This window comes from Gobius niger (genome assembly GCF_951799975.1).
Source record: "Gobius niger genome assembly, chromosome: 5".
NCBI classification, from domain to species: Eukaryota; Metazoa; Chordata; class Actinopteri; order Gobiiformes; family Gobiidae; genus Gobius; species Gobius niger.
Genome location: NC_136856.1, coordinates 18,179,880 through 18,206,430, shown reverse-complemented (window position 1 = coordinate 18,206,430; position 26,551 = coordinate 18,179,880). Strand labels below are relative to the sequence as shown.

The following is a 26,551-nucleotide window of genomic DNA, read 5'->3' as shown; positions in this document are numbered from 1 at the left end:
TCGAAAGACTTGGCTTAATTTTTTACAGTGAAGCTAGGCTAATAAATCACATTATCTGGAAAGTAATCGCTGAGAGGCACATGCATTAATTAAAAGTACTGTCCAAGCTACAGTGGGTAAATAAAACTGTGTGCCATAATTAAGAAACCAGCGACAACGGCAACGCCAAATTTAGTGCATCAAATGTTTTCTTTAGCCTGCTTTGCTTATAAAATATAAAAATATGATGGAAATAGCATGGTACTCATACATGTAATAACATTGAAATGATGGTACATTATGGAGATGGCTGCGTTTCCTCCTGACTAGTACATTAATATAGCCCCAAAACTTGTCAGAAAAATAAAGGTGCGCCTATTTTCCCTAATGGAAATTAAAAAAAAAAAAATCTAATTCTAGTTACTCTTGCTCGATATAACCGCGAGCAAGTACTTTAATTAATAATTCACTAAATCGATTTTCTCGCAAAGTGCATTTGTTGTCGGTGTCAGGTGGTCTTTGAGGTGAGTCAGTGCTAGGTGGTGCGGCTGTGCATTCATTACTGGGCAACCATTTGCATCTGCAGGTTCTGGTTTTCTATTTCTCAGAAAGATATTTATGGCTTTGCATCAGCTGTGCGGTGTGAGTGATGTAAGGACAGAGTGTTTCTTGGAGCCCAAATAGCCACAGAAAAGAATAAAAAAAAAGGGAGTTGCGCACAGTTTCTGCAGAGGACTGTTAGTTTAACCAAAACCAGAGTGTACCCACTAGAGTGAGTGTGGGCCCCACTTATCCTCAGGGTCAGTCTAGGAAAGCATCTCGAGAAAAGCTGCGGTTTGAATGGCTGGCGAGTGCTTTGAAATTTGATAGCGTGCCAAAACAGCTCTGCGGTCGAACTTTGCCAAAAAAGCTCTAAAACTGGCTCGTGTTGGCAACATGTTCAGCCCCCAATTGTGCAATACTGACACTCGTGGACAACAACAAAATGTCTCTGTAATTGCGTCAGTCTACAAATATAAGTCCCGCTTCTTCTTCTTTTTTTTTTTTTTTACAGGGTCTCAAGCCGTGGCCCGATTAAGGCGCGTTGTCTTCAGTACAACCCTGACTGTTGCATTCAGGAACATGTTTTTCCACTGTAGTATTGACAAACTACTGTGGCAGTGTAGGGTTTCCCTCTGCCCCCCGCGATACCAAAGGTCTGTGGACAGCAACTTTAAGGGCTGCCTTCTCAAGTGAGCAGTTGCATTCTGAACCCGAGCCAGGAGCACAGGTGTCCGCGTCCATCACCAGCCCCACACACACCAAACCTGCTGTCTTTATGGCTTCATAAACCCCACTTCTGAGCTTTACGGTGCAGTCATTAAGGTAGAGCGCTCTTACAGTTACTTGTTGTGGACGAATTCAAGCCAGGCAGCAGAAAACCAGCACAAGGTAGCAGACCAAACTTTGAAGTTAGAACTGCTGAAAGCTCTTTGGTATTTGGCCACCGGTAAAATCTCACACTTTCATGAAATGTTTCCCATTAATGCTTTGATGACACAGAAGAGAGCAACATCTGGTTTGGACTGACTTCGTCTGTCTGTTACAGCCACAGCTAATTACGCATTACGCCTTCAAGCGAAGATTTGTGGTTCCCAATAATTACCACCAACCTAAAAAAAATTGGTTTTATGATCCAGTAGTGCCTAGTTAAAGGTTAGCTCGGCACTTTGCACATTGCACATTGCAGTTGATGTTCGGGATTAATGACAGGCTCACATGTCAGATACACCTCTGTGCTTTTTCAACTGGGGAAAACATTTCCTCAATCTCATAATTGCTTCCAGAAAGTGCACATTTAATACTATAATGAGCCATTTTTTCTTTGGCGACAAAAGCTTGAACTTAACCACTTTTTGTAGATTTTTGTCTTTTCTCCCCTTTATTGGGTGTTTCAGATGAACATGTCCTCAGTTTACTTCGTGCATTACCTCACTGCACACCCAAGAGTTTGTGGTGTGGGGAAAAAGCCAAACTAATGATTGAAGCATTTGAGTCCTCTTAGCCTTTGACAAGCGAACATTTGCCGAGATCCGTGACATCTGAGAGTAATCCTAATAGGTTTTTGCACAAAATCCTGGCACTGGCTGCCTTTATCTGATGCTCGACACTTTGTAGTCCAGTTATCAGCGAATTTGACACAAGTCTTGAGTTTCATTAAAGCACAGGGGCAAGCTGACTAAGCCCTTACTAAACGTGCTCTGGCAGTAGCTCTGTGTATCGCGGTGGCTTCAGAGGACAGGGCTGACAGGCGATACGTAGAAGCGTCACTACCTCTTGCAAACACTCTCATTCCTTCCTATTTGTAACAGAGCACTCATTGGTGTCTGCTGCTGTCTACATGATGTCATCTTCTTGTCGGTGACTAAATGACTTACCTGTCTGGCCTTTCCCAGTGACTGTATTGGCAACACATGGTTTCATTTACATCTTCCGAGAGGCCCCGGTCACATCTGCAATAAATCATGTTGCGATGACTGATGACATCATCATTCTCAGCATCAGTGACCGATAATGCCTGTTCCCGACAGCGCTGAGTGAAAAATCTACAGTGGCCCCGCCGACCCAGACGCACCGACTCCCAGAGATGATTAAGTGCTGTTAAAAGACAGCAGTGCAAAGTCAACCTGTGTGTTTTAGATACTTCTGTTTATCGATCAACGCCAGAGTACATGAGTCGCCTCACTTGAGCAGCTGATTTATGTTGTTGTGCTTTATATGGAAAATGGCAACAATGGTGTTCTGTGCTATTCTTACCTTTGTCTTTCTTTTTAAAAAGAAAATGCATTGTTGATTTCTTTGTCTTAAAGGGATATTTCATGATTTTGACATTTCCTAGTTATCAACAGTGTTGTGGATTTCTGGAGATATTTTGTTTAAATTCATACAGTCCTTATATTTGAAAAGTTAAGTGGCGCTAGGCTAGTGCTAAGCTAGCGCATGTCTATAGTAACCAGTAGCTTGCATTAAAAACCTCAGAATCACCGGGTAGTCCTCCAAACATTGCCATATCTGATTTGTGGAAAGCTCCTTTATGAATTCCACGTGTAGTAATGCCGGCCGCAGGTAGTAACTAATGTAGATCTGGTAACCTAGCAGATCACTCCGCCGCTGCGTAGCTTACAACCAGGAAGCTGATGCTGCTCAAATACAAATGCAAAATGGTTATATTAAAAAAATATTCAGTCAACACAGCCATTTATATCGATAGTCTGGTGTTATAAGTGATTTGCCTCAGGTGCACTGTGCTTGGGTCAGACTGTTTTTAATGCAGGCTACTAGTTACCATAGACATGTGCTAGCCTAGCACTAGCCTAGCACCACTAAACTCTTCAAATATAACTGCATGAATTAAAAAAAAAAAAAATCTCCAGAAATCAACAACACCCTGGCTAACTAGGAAATGAGGCCCTATGTAAACAATCCTGAAATATCCCTTTAATTCTTAATGCATGTGAGAAGTGCAAAACGTGGTGGTAAAAGCTACTGTGAAATGCTAAATTGATCGATATGTTTTTATCTACAGAACTACTGCACTGCTTATATTGCACTACCGTACTAATTAAATTACCCTTTCCCCCCAAAAAAAACAGCTTTATGGTTCATAGAAATTGAACTCAATCAATGTAATAGCAAATATTTTACACATAAAATCAAACTCGGATTGCGTTATGTTGTTTAAACTCCTGCCTGACGGTGTTTTCTCCTCTAGCTGACCCCGGGCGGAAAGGCAGCCCAGGCCGGTGTGGGCGTCGGCGACTGGGTGGTGTCCATCGGTGAGATCAACGCAGAGGACATGACCCACGTGGAGGCACAGAACCAGATCAGAGCAGCGACAGACTCTCTCATCCTCACCCTCAGCAAGTAAGAGACCATCATCCCTGCCCCATGATCAGTCAGGCCTTATCTCCGACCATAAATCACAGCAACACCAGTTCTTAGCCGCTGCCACTGGAGATAGCCAAACGCCCTTGAAGTATTCCCAATGTGACAGATACTGTGGGGATGTTTGGACGTGATTAAAATCTACATTGCGTTAGTAAAAGCCTTGGTTTTCCGTATTTGAAAACATTATTGAAAAAAAAGTTGGGTCACTCCATTCGTCTAACATCAGGACAGATCATTTATAGAGATGACTTTGGAGAAATGGCTTTGAAGTGATGTACGATGTGCTGCACCTAGATACACATTTACAATAATGATAGCATAAGGTGTGACATAAGCAAGGCATGGTGTTGAGCAAATCGATTTAGGCTGCAAAAGGAATTACAATGGAGTCAACTCTATTAGTTAAACAACAAAAACAGCTCTCTTCTTGATTTTCATAGTGGGTTAAACCTGCTAACTCTTTACTTATTTCATTCTGCTCCCAAACAACATGTGTATATTGTCAGCTGAATCGCAATTGCAATGTTTGGCTTCATCATTTAGATGAAAGCCCATGTTATAATCAAATTAAATGAAAGCCTTTTGTGTAGGAGATCTCCTTCCAGCAGCTTTCATGCCTACCTTGATCATCTGTCTAAGAATTTACTCACTGATAAAACAGCCCTGATTAAGTGGAGCGATTAAAATGGTCAGGATGCACCCATTCAAAGCTAATAGTATCAAACATATGGCAGCATCGACTTGTTACGAGGAGGAGGCTCGTCGCTGTCGTGGGACTCATTTTGATTTTTGTGCTGCTTTAAAGTGCACGGATCGTGATCACAGCGGCACCAGAGCTACTTCTCACATCTAGTTCACTTTGTTGTCATTTGCCAAGAGACTCCACTGACTTCCAACAAATTTGCTCAGCTCACTTAATTTGTCTCCAGTCAGGACCGGTCTTTTATAAAACTTTACAGATGAAAGCATAAATTAAACTGGTAGACACACATTAACACATCCTCGAGGATTTTCTTTTTCATTGCTGAACATTTACTCGGCTTCCCCCACATTTGGATGGCCTTGAAACCTCCCTGAAGCACTTCACTGAACGGTCCTTGGGTTTTCATCAAATGTAAGCTACAGCTTACTGAGAGACGCCGAAAACATTCAAGTAATAGTGACAAGAAGAGAAGATGATGATGTTTAGAGCATACTTTACTGGTTTAGTACAGCAGCTCTGATCATGTACTGTATGTTGTTGTTATGTGCTCTGCATACATCATGTTGTGCCATGGGAGACAGACAGCACAGCAGTGAAGAAGTCAGCAGGAGAATGCACGAGTCTTGCTGATTCTGTGTATCTTAAGGCTTATAAAAAGGTTCATGCTTTTGACATGCAAGTAACTACCAGTCAGGCTTTTACTCACTGTTTATTTTGATGTTTATTTTGAATATAAAAAGTGTTGACATGTAAGGTTTTCTTGCTATTTCCTTGTTGTGACCTGGCAGTTAGTCAATCCGTTCCTTTGCTTTTTTTGTTCATGACAATGCTGCCTGTTTGTTGAACTTGGTGGATTTTGCCTTTGATGGTTGAATATTCGATCTCCCTTGAGCTCTAAGGCGGCACAAAAAAAATCACAAAATTATTGTTGTCACAAGAAAAGGTGATGATTCATATTTCTAAGAGACAATGTACAATGTATCGCTCAGTGCAAAATGAGGTCTGCATTATGCTGGAAAAGTCTGGATTTTCATAATGCAGTCTAATTTCTTGATTTAGTATTATACATTTGTGCTGGAACGTGCTGTGTTGAAATGGTTTAGTAAAATATGTCAGTGATTTTGTTGCAGTATTCAAGATAGATTTTGGGCAGCCTTGCTTTTTGTGTTTGCTGTTTCTTATTTAAAGTTGTCTCACCAAATAAAGAGTTGACTGTAAAAGTAGATGTGTTACATGCTGACAAAGAAATGCTGATCTTTTGCCAGAGAGTAACAGTGTTTCTTTAGTAAATTCATATTTATGAGTTGACTTGACTTGACTTTGACTTTTCAGATATTTCATTGCACAGGGACGGTAACAACACGTTGTGCTTAGTGTCTGTGGTTAGTGCCTTTAAGAGAAGAGGACACTTACCACTTACCTTGGTGAAAGATGTAATAATTGAATCCTGTGACATTTTCTTTCTGTTGAGGCCAGGGGTCTGACAGTTTAGCCACGCAGCCTGACTAATGTGCTGCTGTCTCTTTAAGGCGTTGAGGGACACCTGTCTGAGGAGCAGCTCCCAGACACAGCTGTCGAGTCACAAGGTTATTTAGCTTGTCGTCAAACTGCGGGTCAGGTATGCCTTAACTTCCTCATGTTTGTACTGAAACTTAGTGCAGTGGAATATTGTTTTTGGTTGTAATATTGTGATATTTCTTTCTGTATTCCTGTTTATCTCTTCTTTCTGTTTTGAAGGTTTCTATGCTTCCTGTTGACCCTTGCTTTTCTATATTTTCGCATTGCATTGTTTTCATTGTCCAGCTAATATTATTTTCTTGAAAGACTTGTCAGGTTTCCGTATTGACGTCTTGGCTGCAATACACCATTTGTTAACGTCAACAATGTGAGACAGCTGCTTCTGACTTAAGGGTTGTTTTGTGCAAGTGCCTCTTTTATTACTAATCACCAGCTCCTGTCTTATTCTTAGGGAAATGTTTAGACTTCTTCCATAGCAGGAAGAGAACATAGCCAATAGATTGTCAGCTCGAGGCAACAATGCTCGACAGGCGATCATGTAACAGAGATTGTAACAATAGTGTTTGAAAACTGGCCTTGAGGCTTGTGGTCGGAGATTATGCTCTCAGTATCATGGGAGTTTTTGTAGCGAAAGTCCTGATTTTATCTAACATCAGCATGTAAGCCAAGCACGCATCAGCTAAAGTAAGTGACCCTTGAAATTAGCCAGGAAATGATCTCATTGTGAGCATATTCAGTTTCAGTGCAAACCAAAAAAAATCTCTTCCCGTGACAGAGACTTTCTTTCTTTCTATCTATCGCGTCCAACAAAAACCAGTTCGTGAACACTTGTCAAGCCTGTTCCCTCCCTGTTCCTTGATGAAGTGAGGCTCATTAGATCGCGGGTTAACAGTGAGACAGAAGGCAGAGCGCTCTATACGGATGACTTTGTGATCGGATTTGACAGAGGTGTGACAGGCAGCGGCACGTCCGTCCGCCCTGCAGTCATCCCGTCTTATATCAGCGGACTGTCAGTGTCGGAGCATGCAACGCCTCCCTGTTTTCTCACAGGCACAGGACGTGTCTGCAGACCAATGAAAACAATGTCAAATAGTGATAAATAGTGTTTAATAGAAGCCGCTCTGCATTCACTTCACCTGCCCTTGTTAGGTTGCACTACACACTGACAGCATTTGAAAATCTTGTGTCTTTTAGTGTGGTGATAACAACTGCATTTGAGGTCAAGTTTCACTGTTTGGAGATATTGTGTCTATTGTGTCTAGGCTCTCAGAAAACCATGATAGGCCTTTTTTCCCCCCATATTAATACCATACCATATGTGAATAATACATGGGCACGGACAGTCAATTTTGATGAAAGTTCTTTTCCTCAGCATTCTTATTTTTCCTGTACATAGACCCTTTGAAAGATACAAAATGAGGACACACAAACACAGTAAATCAAAAGACTTCACAGCACATGCAACAATGTGTAATACCCAACTTTAAAGCAGAATTTGTTATAACGTTCTTTTTTTTTTGTGTGTCTCTTTTTTTCACAGAGCGTTCAAAGCTGCTGGAGACCAGAAGGTAAGCCCTTTGTTGTCTAAAGCATTGATCTAAAATCAGTTTGAATTCCTGGCATGGATCGCTCTGGACTACACAGTGGCACAGAATCAACTGGGAGACACTTTTTTTTCCCTCGTAATTGGCTTCACCAGTGTTTCATGTGACTCTGCGTCGGGAGTCACCACTCATGCCTTCACGCTGGGTTTCCGTGCACTGTGTGAATTAGCGAAGCATCACTGAGTCACTAAATTAGTTGTTCGCCACATGGATTGGCAAAAATGTTCTGTTGGAATTTACCGGAGCTTTCTTTGTTATGCCTTGCACAATCCTGGGTAAATGCACTGAAATGGAAAAGCAACAAACATGCTGGAGCTGATGAGAGTTTGATGTGTAAACAAGCATTAGCATAACACAAAATCATACTTTCAGTGGAAAAAATACTGATGAAGCATTTACAGACATTTACTTTTCAATTTGTACAAAATACTAATTTGACACGATCACTTCCTATCATTTGCGAGCACCTATAGTTCAAAGGCAGGAGAGTTTGTTTGGTTGTGGTCAGAAGATGGGGCTCACTGAGGCCCAACTCAAGCTTTGCCATGTGTGTAGTGTTTGATTTCTCATAGTTTAGTTAGTTTTTAGTTTAGTTTCTGTGTTTATTCGAGCAGTAAACATTCTGCTCAAAAGGAGTGGACTGAAGCAAGAAGCTTATGAGCGCCTACCCCCAAACTCAATGCAATACCAAAAAAAAATCTACCTTTTGTAATAATACAAGAGGAACAAAACAACAACAAAGAAACAACAGCAAAAAATGGATTATATGCATTATCTGATCATAACAGAATGACCAATTTCAAGATGAATACAATAAGTAAGATTACATGACTGAAACTCGTGCACTGTATACATTCCCAAAAGGAGTAATGCTAGTTAACGAAACAACAATGATGAAACTACATAATGAAACCGTGATCAGTCGCATGCACAACCCATGCAGGATGAACCCATACACACAACGTACATGCGTGTTTACCCTTTTATGAATTAACTTTGTTTATCAATCATACATTTAGCAGCATCACTACTGTATACTATATTCCTCCCCTGGTAATTATGGAAAGGAATTGACAATAGTTTAGTTTTCTGTTGTGCAAATGCAATATAATACTATTTTAATTCTCAAAATGAGGACTCACTTTAGTTGGATTTTGAGGTGGAGAACAGGCCTCTATAGCAGGAACATCATTATTTTCACTCTAAACAGAACCCTGAACGTTTGGGAGTGTCAAAACTTTTAACCCCTTTTTAACTCAACATTGATGCTCATTTGGTTTCTGTTGCCAAAGTCCTTTTTTTTCTCTCTATACTGTACAGTAGTATTAAAAAGTGTAGGCATTTTCCAATTACAAAGGCTCAAGTGTCAGGTCAGATTTGATCAAATAAAAACATTTTCAAAAAACTAATTAATTGTCTTTTATGCGGGACTGTCAATAATGGTCAAGGTAAAAATTATATTCCCAAAACTTCACCCGTCAACTTTCTCATTTTTCAGCTCGAGTATTTTTCTCAGTGCCTGTAGCAGATAACTTTTTAGTCTCCAGTCTTTGGACAGCTGCCAAAGTAAATAAAACCGCTGTGCTCTGACTTCTTAAGCACTTTTTCTGTGCAGAGGATTTAGCCGAGCGTCGTGGCACGCAGTAATAACCATGTACACACCGACTGGCCACATTTTTAGGTATGCCTGTTTTTAAAGGGTGAAAATCCAGAAATTCATCTAAGTTGTTGCAAGTGATTTTATGAGTAACTTTTAGCTTCTATGAATCTATCATGTCGGGAAATACTCCTACATCCCTTTTCCTTGTGTCAATCAGCAATTTCCTACACAGTACTGACACTCACTTGACATTTAATTTTTGGGGATTATTCCCTGTAAACACAATGCCGTTTGAGTTTGTAATTTCCAGTGGCTCAGCAGCACTTTGCAAATGATTGGGATTAGTACATACCACATTCAGGATGCCGTACTGAATCTTCAGAACCAAATACATTGATGGGGTGCATTGACATGTAAAGTTGTTTTGACCAGGATTATGGTTTATATTGATGTAGTTTCTGGATCTATCAAATTAGCCTCAAGTTAAATATCTTCTCTGTTGCCAAAAAAATTAACCATGAACAACAAATATGATAACAAATACTAGAACAACTTCTTGCTCTCCTGGGCATAAGAACAGATGCACCTAATAATGTGGCCAGTGATCCTAGAGACCCAAATCAGAATTGCACAGGCAGCAGGAGCTTGCTCTAAAAATAACCGGGGATTGTGCAACAGCATATGCAATGTTTACCACGTGTGAATCCTAACTGCATGTCGTGTGTTGTGTGCCGCATTGTTCCCCTCTCTCACCCCCACAATAGGACGCGCTCACTCCAGCCTCTGTCCAGCCAAAGTACTCGTTCGCCCCCAGCACCAGCATTAACAAGATGGCACGGCCGTTTGCAGCAGGCGGCGCAAGTGCCAGCTCAGGACCTGCCATTAAACCCGTGGCATACTCGCCCAAACTAAGTGCCCCGCGTTCTCAACAAGGCATTGGCGACTTACAGGACTCACAGAACGGGTAGGTCCAAAACGTGCAATCTCAAGTTTAGGGTAGGATAAAAGACAGGATGAAAGGCACTTGAATTGACACATTATTTGAGTTGACATCACCCTTTGATCAACAGATTACAATCAATAATGTTTTGCATAAGCATAACATAAATCTCTTACAAAATGTGCAGATGTTTGAGTTATCTTTTTCGGAAGGGAATCACTAAGTACAAACTCTTTTTCTGTAATTCTCTTGTCTCCTCCAATACTTCTAGTTTGGGTATACATTGAAAATTGCAGGTGTAATAACAGGAAGTGAATAATTTGTACAGAGTTTTGGATTAAAGCACTACTAAATAAATAGTTTACCTTAATAAATCCTTTTTGTAGTCTCTTTGGGGGTAATACAAGTGTTTATGGGATGAGTGGGGGGGTCTTTCATCTCCCCTGGGGTCTCTGTCCAGAAAACCATGCAGCTTCACCAATACATACTAATTGAATCTCAAAGAAGAAGCTAACAGGCTAACAGGAGAAACCAGCTGCGGGCTAGCACCACTTAAACAGTATTTACAGCCAAGTTAGAGTGAAAAAAAAATCATATCTCCATTGTTGTTATTGGATGTGCAATATCCCTCTCTCCCTTTGTCTTTTCGGTCAGTGTAGTATTTACTCACACGGACAATCAATGAATAAAAAAACCGTAACAACACCTGCAGTGGCGCGTATGGCCTCTAGGGGCCCGTGTTACTTAGTACTGCTTTAAATGTTAAAAAGTTAAAAACTCAATTCCAAATTACTATAGAAATGCACAAACATTGTCCATTATCTAAAAACAATGTATAAAGATGTAGAGGAAAAAGATGAAGAACTGCTCCTGTTGGGGTAAATGCGGGTAAATACTGCATATCTTAACCTGGTGTAGCGTCCGAGTGCCTTTGAGTGAAAGTTTAGTGTTTTACCTTTTAAAATCTTTGCTAACTGGAACTTTGAAGCAGTTTTGATGATTCAGTCCTTATCTCTGGTTTTCAAACCTGTGTGTATTTATGCTTTAGTCCAGCGCTAGACAAAGATTCACAATGTCCTAACAGTAAACCTTCATTGTTTTTATCGAATGAGAAACATATTAGCGACCAGTACTGTGTCAACAAGTTAATTAGTCTACACAGTGATTTGAAGCTTTCCAATGTAATTGGAAAGTAATTTACGCACTACAGATTTATTTTTGTTTTTTTTGACCCACCTTTCTTTTGTTGAAGCATTTCCAGTTGTGGTCAGTCCTGCATAAACAAACCAATGTAATAGATGAAAATTACATCCCCCTTGTGTGATGTGAATTTGTTTACAGCCAGTTTTCAGAAAGAGCACAAAGCCCATCAGTTGAATGAAGTGCTTTGTCTAAAGGGGCTGTCCTCCTGAGCTTTCGTCTGGTCTGGTTCATAATTTGGGTCATGGCAGTGGTGTTCGCAGCCGCTGGTAATGTTGCTGTATTTAGCCCCGCTCATAAATTCTACTGAGTTCCCACACAGCTTTTACTGGTCCAGCGCTGGATTATTTAAGGCCCTTGTCTTTACGGAGGTCTCACTCTGTTGAGAATATCTCCAGCAGATGCCCGAGGCGCAACAATTTCCACCACTTCAGTAAAAAAGACGGTAATTACCACTGACAGCCCCAGTTTTGTCGCTGCTCGGCGTCCTCGCCATAAACATTTTAATTAAAGGAAGGGAATGTAGGATAACAACATCTATTTACATCGCTAAATATGAAGTAACAATTCTCCAACAGGGCTGGGTGATATGGCAAAGCACAAGATAAAATACTTCTAATGGCACACTCAGAAAGTCCACAGAGCCCCAGCTTTTCCAGATCAATTGCTGTCTATGACCGGTAAATTCAATCCAGCTATTGTTTTAGGACTTGAGTGCACTTGCTACATACTTAAGTGCGTGATCCGAAATGACACAAGGATATGTCACAACTGTTGCAGAAGATGACGAATACTTTAGGGCCAAATGTCACGAGTCATTGAGGAGGGTGAGAAACAATACGGCCTTTCTCTCATTGTATCTGCTGTGAGAAGCATGTTTGTTTGCTCTCTGCTCAGTTTGCTGCATGGTTTTTTAGCGGTTTTCATTGTCTGGTCTTGTGTGCAACATTCAACATGTTTAGACTTTGTATTCTTTCATTTTCTTCATCCTCCCTGTCTTTTCACTTTTACAGATGGAAGCAATTGACAAGTTAGTATTATCGTACTATCTTCTTTCTTTCTTTTTTTTTCTTTCTTTTTTTAAATCTAAATACCATATATGGATTTGCAGTGTTCTTTACAATATCTGTGTATCTTTCAAGAAAAAAAAAAAACATTAGACACTGGTGTGTGTTTGGAATGGCTCTTTGGGGATATTCATTTTCACCAAACACTGCCATCTGCTGTTGATAAATAATACATGACTTGCTATAAAAGATGTGGCTTTTTTACAATCCCCAATCCCACCCCCTTTAAGACCTAGTTTTTTTTTATTTATCTATCTATTTTATTGCTTTTTATGCCTTTTTTTCCCTGCATATCTTCAACGTAATTCTACTTTTCTTTTTGAAATATTGGACTTTATTGGACTTTTTATCTTCCCCTTCAGGGTTGAACCAGCTTACTATGACGATATTTACCACGTATCCAAGTAAGATACTGTTGCATGTGGCCTGTTGAAGTTGGTTTAGTTTAATTCTACATTCATCCTGGTTGAGTGTGCGTTCGTGTTGTGTCCATATTGTCCTTTGTATTAAACATTAGTGCCTGCAGTGGATTTTGTTCAGATGAAGCATCAGCAGGATTTTATGCAAAATTCTCTGACAGGCTGTATCCTGTCAATGCTATACCTGCCAAATATATGATCTTTAATGAGCTATTGTCCATTTACGACGGTCTATAGTGTGCCCATGAGGAATCCTCTTAATGGCTATCCATTACCCAGCTCGATGCGTGACCGTGATACTAAGCACTTTGCTGCACGATATCTCAGGGATGTCCTCTGTCTTCAAGGTCGTCTGTGCATCTTTGGATTTTTTCTGGTTGCATTGAGTGGATTTGACCCAGCATGAGGGTTTTCTTTAGCTTTAACACCAGCCCCGCCGTGTGGTGTGCAGGCACGGGCTCAGAATGGAGAACTTGCCTTGCTTCATCCCCAACGACCGCAGCAAGAAGAGGCTGATTGAGGACACTGAGGACTGGCAGCCGCGCACCGGAACCACCCAGTCCCGCTCCTTCCGAATCCTGGCCCAGCTAACGGGCACCGACTACAGTAAGTCAGCGAGAGGCAGGGCTTGACGGTTCAGTTTAACCCCTTAACTCCCACCTTAATCGTTGGCATTTTCAGTTTTACCCAAATCTGAAAGATTCTTGACTGGAGTTTGCACCATCATTTGAAAGCTAAGACCTACAGAACTCTTCTAAGCTTCTTCCTTGTTTTTGTTGCTTTTTTAAAATCACGTTTTCATGCTTTTTTGTCACATTTTTGTCATGTTTTAATTAGTTGTCCACATTTGTTTTTTGTTTTTTTGTAGGTAACACTATTTTATTTTGCAGTACCCTTGATACATTGTACCTAACTAAATTTAGTACAATGTAATGTGCTCTGTAACAATGTGTAATAACTTGCTCCTGTGGGTTAAATACACAATGGAATAACTTGTATTAGTACTTTTTAGGTACATAATGTAATAGGACACGAGACCCTCAGGGTTAGGGCACCAACACAGGGGTCCCCCAAAGGGGCATGCCCAGTAGCGCTTGAGACGTTTTGTAAGGTGCTAAACAGTTAATTTTTTTAATCTGATTCTTAAACATACAGTTATTTCTGTTCTTATGACTCAGTACGAGTTTAAAATAAAGCTGTTAACTTGTAGCTCTCCAGCAATTTAATGCTCTTGAAGTAGCCCTTGGCTGAAAAAAGGTTGGTGACCCCTGGGTTAGGGCTTAAGGTTAGGGTTAGAGTTATGTCTTATTACATTATGTACCTACAAACTACAAATAGATATTATTCCATTGTGTATCTAACCCATAGGCACAAGTTATTATACATTGCTACAGAGCACAGTACATTGTACTTAATTTAGTTAGGTACAATGTATCAAGCGTATTGTAAAATAAAGTGGTACCTTTTGGTGTACTGTAACTGTCATCAAGCCACAAAAATGTGACCAAAACATGTGAAAAAGCCACAAAAATATAATGAAAACAACCAAAAGGGACAAAAACGTGACAATTTTAACGTGAAACAAGCTTTTAAGAGTTTTTAGGTTGTAGAAGCTTACAGCCTAAAGGCCGGTGTATTTGAAAGTCAAAAAGCTTTTAGATTTGGGTAAAGATGAACTAGAGAAAATGCACTTTGTTAAGGAGGGGGGGTAAGACGTTAAAGGCGATATAAAGCTTATGAATGCACATGAATCCCAATAAAACTGAATATCGGGATTCTACTTTTCTGCCATTTCACCCACCCACAACTACAAGTATTTGGTGAAGCTAATGTCAAGCCCTGGTGAGAGACGAGGTACAGAGTCAGAGTGAGGCAGGCGGGGATGAGCTGTAGTTCTGTCAGGTATGATGTGATCGAGCCGCGTCTGAGTGACAGCAGAGTGACGGACGCAGCAAAGACAGATAACAGGCGTGTCAGAGCAGAGATGGACTCGGATGTCAACGGGGGCCTCCTGCTCCACTTGCTTATATTCACGACCAGAGGCAGGCTGACAAATTGACCCGTCGCGTTAGGATGAGCTGTTCATAAAAGTGAAACGCCCTCATGTTTTGTGTTTTCTGATGCTCTTAGTGCAGGACCCCGACGATGAGGTCATGAAGCGGTCCAGGTAAAAAAGGAGTTGACGGAGACGTGCATGTTGGAGTTGTTTAGCTGACACAGTGTTTTTTCGGGAAGTTTTCATCCCTATGTTATGTTGCTGAAAAAGTTCTGATCCTGGAAATTATTATAATCATCGTTAATGAACCTTAACTTTTATGCAGGTTCAAAAACGGCACAAATATGAGTTTGCAATTGTATGATCTGAATGCAGACATTTTATTTTTAATATTTCTTGCATGCTTCTTAAAAATTGTTTTATTATGCATTATAAAAGACATAAACAGAAAAGGACAAAAAAACTTTCTGAACCCACTGTACGATCTCATCATTTAGTTTCATTTGAATTGCTGAGCTGTTTGTGCCTGTTTGCATGCAGTTGTCATGCAGTTGTTGCCTATTTTTTCTTAAACCTGATTTTAAGTAAGTAAGTCACTTTGGTGGTAACGTATGCTATTTGAAGTGTCATTAACGTGGAGAGAAGTAGACTTAATCTAGCCCTTTTTATTTGCAAGAGTGTCAATAATATGCTTGTTTTATTGAAACTTTAGTGCCCTGTTTTGTGCCCCGTGTACATAGACATAGGCTGACCACGCATTTAATGAAATCACAACTTAATGTATTTTTAAATATGGAAGTGACCATCTTAAAGAAGAACTAAGTAACTTGTTTTAATATATCCTTTTCGTAGTCCGTCTGGGGATAATACAAGTGTTAATGGGATGATTGGGGGTTTCATCTCCCCCTGGTGTCTCTGGCCAGATAACCCACCCTTGCAACTTTTCCTACACCGGGTCGGGGGCCCCAATACACACTAATGGAATCACAAAGGCTAATGGGTAAAGCTAACTGCGGGCTAGCGCCACTTTAGCAATATTTACAGCCAAGTTTGAGTGAAAAAAAAATATCTCCATTGTATAATTGGGTTGTGGCACAATGTACAATATCTCTCTCTCCCTTTGTCCCTTCTGTCAGTGTAGTTAACTTGTTTTGACACCTGCAGTGGCGCTTATGGCCTCTAGGGGCATGAGTTGCATAGTTCTGCTTTAAAGTTGGCTTGCTGTTGTTTTTAATCGTACTCGTTCACATAATTGGTGATGATATCCAAACGTAATCTGCATCCTTGTTCTCTGCAAATTCTTGTGACTCAAACCTTATTGTGCATGTTGTCACTGCTGATATTCCATATTTATTTTCATACTATTCTCTGCTTTTCCTTCCCTTCCCTTATTCTTCAAATCTATCTGCCTCACACTCAGGGAAAAGTTCCTCACTGAGATCCAGAGTCCTCGCTATGCCCGTTTGAGGGATTGGCACCACGACAGGTCCGCCCGCGCCCTCAATATCAAATCCTGAGCGCCACAGAGCGGACGTCCCGCGATGCCGACCCCAGTCTCGACCCGCCACCAACAGCGACAACCAAAACCTCTGTGTGACTTAAAGACGACTAAGATAGATGAGCGTCCAATGGCAGTTAATGCATTCACCTCTTCAGATTTGGGTGAAATAATAAGAAAAGTAGACAGCCTAGAGTGGACCCTTGCATACTGAGCCTAAAATGTAAGATCTCCCTGATTTTGGCCGACACTGTGGGCAGCAGGCTTGGCCTTGTGGAGTTAATGATGAGGCAGATGGGAGGGGGGTCTGTTTGTTATTCCTCTAAAGTTTTTCTCTCTCCTTTGATCTCCGTCTCTCGCCCTGTCTCCACCGTTTCCTTTGATTGAGTCCTTCATCCTTCAGACATTTCGTTTGTGATCCTCTCATCTCGTAGTCTTCTCCAAATCATTGCCAAAGTCAAGGAAGACAAACCTGTACTTGAGTTTTTCTGCTGTCAACAAAACTATATAAAAAACATCTAAAAAATGATTTTCTGGTCTTTTTTCTGCCTTTCACTTTCTCTATTACAACTGAAATATGTCTATATTCACTCCTGTTTCTGACTGTCTGACTTCTGACTTGTAAATATAGTGCCTTAATCCAAGTATAAGAGATCGGTGTTGTAGACTTAAACCGCTTTTTGTAGTTTACATGTTTAATGGCTAAAAGGCTCGGGAGTGTGTTATCAAAAAAGCTAAGAAGTATTGTTTAGTTGCACTTTCCATATAAGTATGAAACAATGGGGATTTATATTGTATTGTACTGAAGTTATGGTTTCCAGAACAGCATTTGGACAGTGATAAGGGTCTGTGATTTATACTGACACAACAGTTTACTGAGTTGTTTCTCTTCTGCTCTTTCATATAGTTTTGGCCAATGTAAATCTATGGTGTTTCCTGTTGCATGAAACAATCCTGATCTCATTATTATAACACAGTCCAATTCAACTTTATTTATATTGCACTTAAAACAACACTGTCTGTGTAGGCTCTTAGGCGTACAGGGGTTGTCCATCTTAAATGAAGGTTCTTGAGTCATCTTCTGCACTCTGTAGTGTCGAACATTTCGCCTCTCATCCAAAAGGCTTCATCAGGTTTAGCTTAGCTCACAGCCCAGGGACCCCAGGGAGGACTTCAGCTTTCTAGTTCCCTTCCCTGTATTGACAGCTACTCTCACCTGTGGGTAAACATATATGTAGTTATGAGTATAGCATATACTGTACTCTGATATCCCTGATTTTGCAGGGCAGAGGATGGTTCACCTAAGGTGGTTTCATAACTGGATCTTATCAAGATGTTCACCCACAGGTGAGAGTTGCTCTTAATGGAGTGGAGGGACTAAGCCAAGCTGAACTCCTCCCTGGGGTCTTTATCTGGTCTGCGAGCTGAGCTGAACCTTAGTGTCGCTGACGAAGCCTTTTCTATGAGAGCCGGAATGTTCGACACTTCAACTAGTACAGAAGATGACTCAAGAACCTTCATTAAAACAACACTGCTGGCCAAAGTGCAGTACACAGCAGGACAAACAGCAATCACAACAAAAGTAAAAACACACAGTGGACATAAGCCGATACAAAAGCAATGAATGAAAAGATCATTATCAAGTCACATGAGAATCAAAAGCCAGGGAGAAAACGTGGTCATACCGCCTTTGCTCTGCCCAATCCCGTCAGACCTTGGAAGCTAAGCATGGAAGGGCCTGGTCGGTACTTGGATGGGAGACCGTTTGGTAACACCAGGAAGCCTAGCAAATGTAGTGAGTGAGTGAGTGGTTGGTGGTGGATTTATTTTGTAGAATTTGCTGCATGGTAAATTGGAGATCCCTTGTTTCATCAAGTCTAGTACATTGTGTATCAATCAAACCCAAGGCACTGCTAAATCATTGTGAAACCTGTTAATATAATGTGATTAAAAGTTTTGAGGGCAAGTAGCAAGTCTTGTGTATATATATATATATATATAGCCCTTATTAACAAAGTAGAGAAGGTAACAATAACAGCGAGGTATTTGCCAAAAGTAGCCCAAATCCTGTGACATTTTGTCAGGTGCCACAGTCACATATTTGCAGAACTGCGTCGGTTTTACCCTCTCGCTGTTGAAGGTGACACGTGTCAGCAGCTTCTAGCACCAGCTCAAATCAAAATTCGCCTCCTTCCCCACCGCCCCCGCACCTCCACGCTGCTCCGGTTGAGGCGTCCCACAGGAGAGGAAGAGCCAAAAAAAGGATACAATCACAGGTGTAAAGACTGAACGGGAAATGTCAAGCTAACGTTCCATGAGGCGCAGCGTGTCCAAGAATCAGACAATGGAAGCGCTCGGGGATTTGGGGAAGGTCTGCAGCACAGTGAAGAAAGTGTTTTGTTTTGCATGCAAGTGTGTGGGAGAAATGGGCCTGTTGTTTGACAATGGGACAATTAGAGGGATAAAAGGACTCGTTAAGTGGAACTTTTATACAATTTTGAGAAAACACATTCATATATATTTGACAATATATTGAATAACACATATAGCAGGGCAGATGATGGCTCACCTAAGGCTGTTTTGTAACTGGATCTTATCAAAAACTGTGTGTAAAGAGCTCAGGAAATTGCAAAAAAATAAATTAATTAATCACCTGACAAAAGATGGGATGTGGGGGACACAAAGACTTGAACAGGTCTCCACCAGATTATTGTGCAGGTTTTTATTCCCAAAAAAACGATTGGAATGTCAGCGTTTCAAAATCTGGTTTATCGTACCCTTTTTTTTTTTTGGTGACCTGTAATTGCCTCGGCTTTTTTTCACTTAAGTTTTATCTAGTTTTGAGTTCACTTCAAACATGCCTTAATTGAGATGCTTTTCACTCATCTTTGCCACTAGCTCTTGCAGTGGGATTTTTGGCACTACGTTGCTTCTCTTGCTCTAAATAGGTCCCAGTTGTAAACACTTTTGTAATGTCTCAATTCAAGTGCGTGCCAGCTTTGGCAGATAAAACACTGTACTACAAGAACAGGGCTGCGGGGGGATAATAATTACTCAGTGCCATTTCTTGAAATTGAGAAGTAATTTCATCATCTTACAGTTGCTCTTGGAGCTGGTGTAAACACACTGGTGACTGAAGGGAGTGTTCCCCATGCAGCGGTGCAGGGGGCAGACATGAAATGAAAGAAGAAGCTGCTAAATACTACTTGCATGTAATAAAAAGTAATCTAAATTTACACCGCACATCCTCAAACGGCCATAAGCAAAATTGGTCTGTGTTGAAATAGTCACAATAATATCGACATGGCAATATTTAAGACAGTTTTCAAATGTGGATTTTTGTTTCCCCTCATATTGTGCAGCCCATCTATAATTCATAGTAAAATATATAATGAATAACAACAGCATTTTGCATCACCGCTGCAGGACACATAGGTTGGGGAACTGCACGTATGGAGGAAAGTAGAAGAGTAAACTTTTCCACAGCAGCACGTCTTTATATTTTAAAGTGCTTTTTCCGTGACAGCTATGGTTTGAAGATTTCCTGAATATTGCCATGTTTTATGCGGTGCACGCACTTTGAAATGGGTGAACAACACAGCGTTTCAATCACAGTGCCCCTCTGCATTTTCCTCAAAAGGCACACGCTTCTGCTTCTGACTGTCACGGTAAAGCGCTCAACAAGTTTCCTTTACCTTAAGTTTCAGAGCCACGTCAATCAATTCAGCGCGAATGAGAACCCCTGTTGTTACCATCACTGGAATAGCTCTTACTAGACTTTTTTTCTTCTTCTTTTTTTTTTCCAAACGAGACTTTATTCACCGAACCGAGCGGTGATTAGGCCTATATGATCGACGTACATTGACTCCGTTGTCGCCATGGTAACTGAGTGCTTTCTGCATGCGCACTTGTTTCTAATTAGCCATTTTCTCCCCACAGCCTCGAGCCAGTTCCCTCACCTGCCAAGGCCCAGGCTGCGAATAAACCAGATGGTGAGTTTGTGCTCCTGCTGCTGCGTGAAAAAAAAAAAAGTCCCCCAACAGTATCCAGCTCTGAAGCAGTAGAGGTTGTGCTAATATGTTCTGATTAAGTGTCAATGCATGGGCCGCACAACACTGTCACCGTGAACATCTGGATATTACATAAAAATCTGTCTCCTCTGTCAAATTATTCAAAGTCAGACAGGTTTTATCAAGATGACACTTGTTTTGTTTTTTTTCCTGTTTCCAAGGCTCCAAGACAGCAGCTGCAGCGGCGGACAGCGGCGGCGCCCCGTCCTGTCGACCACCGTGGGTCACTGATCCCAATTTTGCCGACCGTTTCCACCCGGAGAAAACCAGTACAGTGGTGACACAGCACCAGCAGCCCGTTCTGCCCACGCCGATGCAGAACCGCAGCTCAATCGTACAGGCGGCACAGCAGCCCCCCGAGGACAGCGGCAGGACCCCAGTGTGCGGGGCTTGCAATAAAATTATCAGGTAAAACAGGGTAATAATTCAGTTGAAAATCATTTGTTTGTCCCCTTAGGTACAGTAGTGAAGTTTGCAGCATTTCCCTCTTGACAGGATCCACACCACACTGTTTCAAAGTTAGACTCTGAGAAATCCCTGTAAGTGCAGCAGGAGGTGGCAAAGCTGATAGTGATGAGTATAGATATGATTAGAAATGAAAACAAAGTTAAATGTATGTTAAATGATCTCTCACGGTCACTCAAAGTGCTATCTCCTTCATACACCCACCCCGATACAATATGTGCAGACACTGGAAGCAATGCGGTGAAAGAGTCTTGCCCAAGGACGCCACAACAGTGTGCGCTGGTGCGACATGTAAAGAGTAGTTCTAGTGAATAATGGATGGATTGAAGGTGATGCTGGACAGAGACTGCACAAAGGAGATGCAGGCAAGAAAGTACAGAGTAAATGAAAGAAAACACAAAGGTATCCACGGCAAAATATCAACGGCATCACAACAACGCTGCCCAGAAAGTGACTTCCTGTTTCAATCAAGGACGCCAAAATAAAAGCACACAGTTCGTCTCATTGTTTCGTTCAGCAGGTACTTGCAACTATAAGAATATAATTGAATGCACTTATTTTAAGTGTATTGTCTGTTAATAGTTTGGCAGAAAGAAAGTTGAACTAATGAACTGCTGAACTAATGAATAAGATGGTGCTTTTATTGTGGTGTGTTGGAACGAAACAGGAAGTCACTTCTTGGGCAGCAGTTTAATGATTTGAAGTTATGCACAGAGTCAATTGGTCACACTTGTAGCTGCCATATGGGGAAGACAAACCAGGGGAAGAAATGCTCTTCTGTCACCGTTCTGTCCTGTTTTTATAGATGTATACACAACCAAATAAAGGTACAGATTTAGAGGAACAAAGTGATCCAACAGCCCAAATATGTACATAAATGGCAGAGAGAATGCTAGCTTTGATGCTAACCACTGATCTTTAATCTCGAACATGTTTTTCCCCCATGGCCCTCGCCAGGGCATGACGCGTTGCCATCTTTATCTATATTGTGTTTGCGTATTCTATTCAAGAATGCATGTAAACTAAAAGACTTGTGTTCACACCAAATTGTGTTAGTCTTTCAGTGCCACGTGTCCCTGTATCTGTCCCCATTTGAACTTGTTTTGAGCTTCTGGTGTGTGTCTGTTTTTTTTTATTTTAGGGGTCGTTACCTTGTAGCTCTGGGCCGCTCGTGGCACCCTGAGGAGTTCACCTGCATGCAGTGCAAAGCCCTGCTGGACGAAGGAGGTTTCTTTGAAGAGCGGGGGGCTGTTTACTGCACCAAGTGTCATGACAACAGATACGCTCCCAACTGCGCTAAGTGCAAAAAGATGATCACAGGGGTAGGCATTCAGTCAGACGTCGTTTGAAGCTAAAAATATGTCTGAGGGAATGATAAATTGCTTGCTCTGTGTTTTCAGGAAATTATGCATGCCCTGAAGATGACCTACCATGTCCAGTGTTTTAAATGTGCAGCGTGTAAGAATCCCATTAGAAACCAGGCCTTTTACATGGAGGAGGGAGAGCCATACTGCGAGAGAGGTGCGAAAACTCTATATTTCATGTTATATGCCACTCCTAGGCTTGATGGCCCATGCAACTTAACAAATCATACAGTAATTTCCTTTTGGTCCAACACAGTGAACACAGTGCCTTGGTAACTTCTAATCTCATTGCAAATGAAAAAATCCAATGCTTCAGCAAAATAATAAAATGCATAAATAAAAACTAAAAGCTTGACCTAAATATGCATAGAGCTGAATGAATGTAATTTCCAGCTGAGAGCATTCGAACGCAGAAGAGCTTCCCGCTAAGTTTGATCACAGACAAGCATTACGCTTCGCACCGAGCAGTTTGGAAGCAGAGCTATTTTACTCAAATATGTGAATCAATGAAACTAATGATGGAACAAGTCCCATCCTCATAGTTTGCGTGTTGCTCTACATTTTGCCGTTTGATTAGGCATATTATATAGATATATACTGTACAGGTAATGTACATTTTTTTCTTTCCATTTAAAAATGATGAATGAAAAATATCTTTCTGTAACATGCTAGGCTCTGTTCAAGGCTACATATTATTTGCAATATTCTCTATGTATTTTTGCTAGAAATAAATATATCATAATTTGTATTTATTAAATATTGCAATATTTGACTAAACACTTTCAAATCTGCATGTTCCATTAATGTAATATAAAATGAAAATCCTAAGCATTTCCCACCTCATCTGATTGTGTCAAAGCAAAGTTTAAAACGCTATGGGCCTGATCTTGTGTTTCTAAACACAGACTATTGCGTAATATTTTGCGCTTAGTAGGAGCGCGCTTTCAGATCGTGTCACTCCAGATTTAAGTGCGAAATACGTGGGTTTGAGAAACATGACCAATGGTGGTGTTTTTTACAACAGCCTTATTCCTCCAACCTGACTCCGCAGCGAGGGGGAGGTAAAGGGTTTGTGGGGGAGAGGGGGTGAACATGTGCTTTTGTTTTGGTCACGTTGATGCAATTACGGCCGAGCGAGTGACGACCCGCGCCTGTAGCGGGACCGGACATTGTTTAACTCACGATGGAGTTAATAACGTTTTTAGTTTGACCTGTGAGAGCCGATAATGCTAAAGGACGAACACGAGGCAGTGCAATGTAAACGGGGAATGAATGTGAGGCTGACATCAGAGCACTGCTCTCAGTGCTACTTGTAATAAACCACGTCTCAGTTCTCTCTCTTTTTATAAGCGACGCCTTCTCACAAGTGCAGGCACATAGTGCAACAGCTGCACCACATGGAAGATAACCATAGCACTTGAAACTTGGTCTAAGATACTAAATCAGGACCAAAACCAGGCCAAAAGGTCACAGAGTTTGGAAACTTATGACTAAAACCAAACTTTTACATATTTTTCAGTTGTCAAGCATTTTGTTCATGCATATATGTCAATTCAAGGCCTCATTGTTGCAATACTATATTGTGGCTAGAAAAACAGAAAAAAGTAAGTGCATCAGTAGGTCCAAAAAAGTAGGCGCAGGTGCTCTTCAGACATCAGGTATAAAACTTGATGAGCAGAGGAGAAAAATGATCTGAGGCACTCTGACTTGGTTAGAAGTCCTTTATTAAATGGACATGCCGACGTGTTTCGACCTAGAGATGGTCTTCCTCAGGGCATATGTTCTAAAAAGGCACCAGGTGAAGTTGCACTATATTGTGGCTACTTGTGATATTTATAATGTTAAAGTCAACTAAAATGTGGCGATTCATTTTGCAGCCCGAGCTCCGTTTTACTCTCTCATTAATTTCCCCCTTGTTGTTACCGCTACAAGCGCTGCCTCTGACCTAAATTATGAGTGTTTCCCTTTGCTGCAGTCAATCACCAAGTGTCATGTTCTCATCTAGGTAATCTATTTAACCGCGGGTTACCCCACACACCCCTCTATTGGCTTTTATGAATGGTGTGCGTGGATGGCATTATGCAGTAAATGATTTAGCCGTAGCTCTGTGCCGCTCTCTCACGTCGCGGCTTTATCACTGGCCCCAACCACAACCTGCGCGCTCTCTTCTGAGTAATGCCGTTAGAGCCGATAAACATTCTGCCGCCTCAGCATCTTTGGGGGGGATTGAGGCTGCGCCGCGCACTTGTACTCGGGAGAAGCGGCGGCATTAGCACGTGACACTTTACCCCCAGTCTCTGCGCTGAAAGAGAGCAGCAAATCCAGTTAAGTATCTAGAGCAATTTCCCCCTCGTTCTAATCCCTGACGCTGCTGCTGCTGCTGCTGCCGAGGAGGAGCGGCCGATGTGTAGTGCGCGGGTTTTACATGAGCAACGCAGAAATATCAAGTGTCCTTTAAAGAGAGGCGGGTAGAATAGACACAACTTTTACTGAGAATAATGGTGCAAATAATTGATTTTACTCCTAGAAGTAAAAAGTGGTTACCCAATAATTAAGTAAAAATATAAAAGTGTTTGGAAATGCTACTTTTTGAGCTGTTTGAGCTTGAAAGTCAGTTTTATGTTTAAGTAGTACAGAGAATATAAAACAACGTGAAAAATGCACCATATAAATACATAATTGTTTTTGTGTTTTTTATTTATTTATTTATTACGAAACTAGACACTCTCATACACCTTATGTGTGATTTTGGTAGCTCTGTGATGAACAGAACTGAAATAAATGATGGTCAAAAACTTGTGAAAAGTCACGATCTGGACATTTTATATATTACTGCGTTTCTTTTCTTTTTTTAGTCTGAGGCAAAGTAACGTGTCAACAATGTTGTCCTTGAAAATTTGCTTGAAATGTGATGTGTGATAAAACTACTGTACTCCAAAAAGTATTAAAAAAAAAGTTAGGAGGCACATGTACTCGAGTGAATGTACCTTAGCACTCCCCGCCTCTGGAGGAGGACAAGCCTGGATCCCCAAAACACATTCACTTCAGTTTCATTTGCTTTTGCATGTACTTCAAGAGTAATCTTACCACAGTTACTTATTACTTTTGCTTGAGTGATATCACTTTGAAGTATTGTCACTCTTGAATAAAACATTTAGTTATTTTTTCTTCTTTGAGTAAATGTGTAGATAACTCTAAGCTTGATTCTCACACGTTTCTGTTATCTAATTGTATGATATAGCAATCAGAAATATCTTTAACGCTCAACATATTGCTGTACTTCTGTATTGCTGCCAGACTGTGCAATATGTTGGTGGATCACAAACAGAAGAGAATTCTCATTTCTTAATTTCTATAGTGGCTTTGACAACGGCATCTTCAATAAGAACTTTAGTTACTCTTTTTAGGTTGCCTTATGAGATCTGGCAGGGGGACTACCGGTGAAAACTAGCCTTTTGTACATTGTCCCACTTAAAACTAAATAAATAAATAAAATAAAAATAAACTCTTTAATTAATCCAACACCAAGCGCCTCTTTTACCTTTTGACCTCCTCTGATTTAGTGGCACTACAACTTTACGTGGGATTTTTAAGCTCACAAATAGATAATTACAACCACCAACTGTTTATCTGGGTGCAAGCGATCACTCACCTCTAAAGAGACAGCGCTTTATGAGTAATAGACGACATATTAAAGGCCAACAGTTGTGCTGGTGCCACACATGCCCACACTCAACGACCAACCAAAAGAAACACCTATTTCCGATGACTTTTTAATTTGTTTTTTTCCCCTTTATGTTAATGATCTTGCCACTTACTTTTATCACGTTACAGCACAACGGTCTGTCTGATACTTATGAGGTTGAACGTGAACTAGAATTGACCTTATTACGACCGTGTTTTATGTTTAGCCTCAGAGCCTCGCGTCACTTTCATCTCCATCTTTCTTGCAGACTATGAGAAGATGTTTGGCACCAAATGCCATGGCTGTGACTTTAAGATTGATGCGGGAGATCGCTTCCTGGAGGCCTTGGGCTACAGCTGGCACGATACCTGCTTTGTGTGTGCAGTAAGTCATTTTGATTGATATGTCTTTTTTTCTTCTTTTTTTTACCCCACTCAATAGCTGCACCTCAACCTTCTCTCACGCTTTCACCTTTCGCCTGTTGATATGTTTGAAAGGCATAAAAGCATAGGGGTA

At 41.0% G+C, this 26,551-nt stretch overlaps 1 protein-coding gene across 4 annotated transcripts in view; it reads left to right on the top strand.

The window, feature by feature from the left end:
- Positions 1–26,551, top strand: part of pdlim7 (PDZ and LIM domain 7) — a 33,434-nt gene that overhangs the window by 6,304 nt on the left and 579 nt on the right. For 3 of the 4 annotated variants that reach the window (XM_079556940.1, XM_079556939.1, XM_079556941.1), the window contains 8 exons: positions 3,731–3,882; positions 7,668–7,695; positions 10,096–10,295; positions 20,391–20,443; positions 20,683–20,929; positions 22,128–22,308; positions 22,387–22,507; positions 26,304–26,419. In XM_079556940.1, the coding sequence (XP_079413066.1) occupies positions 3,731–3,882; positions 7,668–7,695; positions 10,096–10,295; positions 20,391–20,443; positions 20,683–20,929; positions 22,128–22,308; positions 22,387–22,507; positions 26,304–26,419 (1,098 nt within the window). Of the gene's footprint in view, positions 1–3,730; positions 3,883–7,667; positions 7,696–10,095; positions 10,296–13,408; positions 13,564–15,087; positions 15,125–20,390; positions 20,444–20,682; positions 20,930–22,127; positions 22,309–22,386; positions 22,508–26,303; positions 26,420–26,551 lie in introns of all 4 variants that reach the window. The other variant, XM_079556942.1, reaches the window with a different exon arrangement.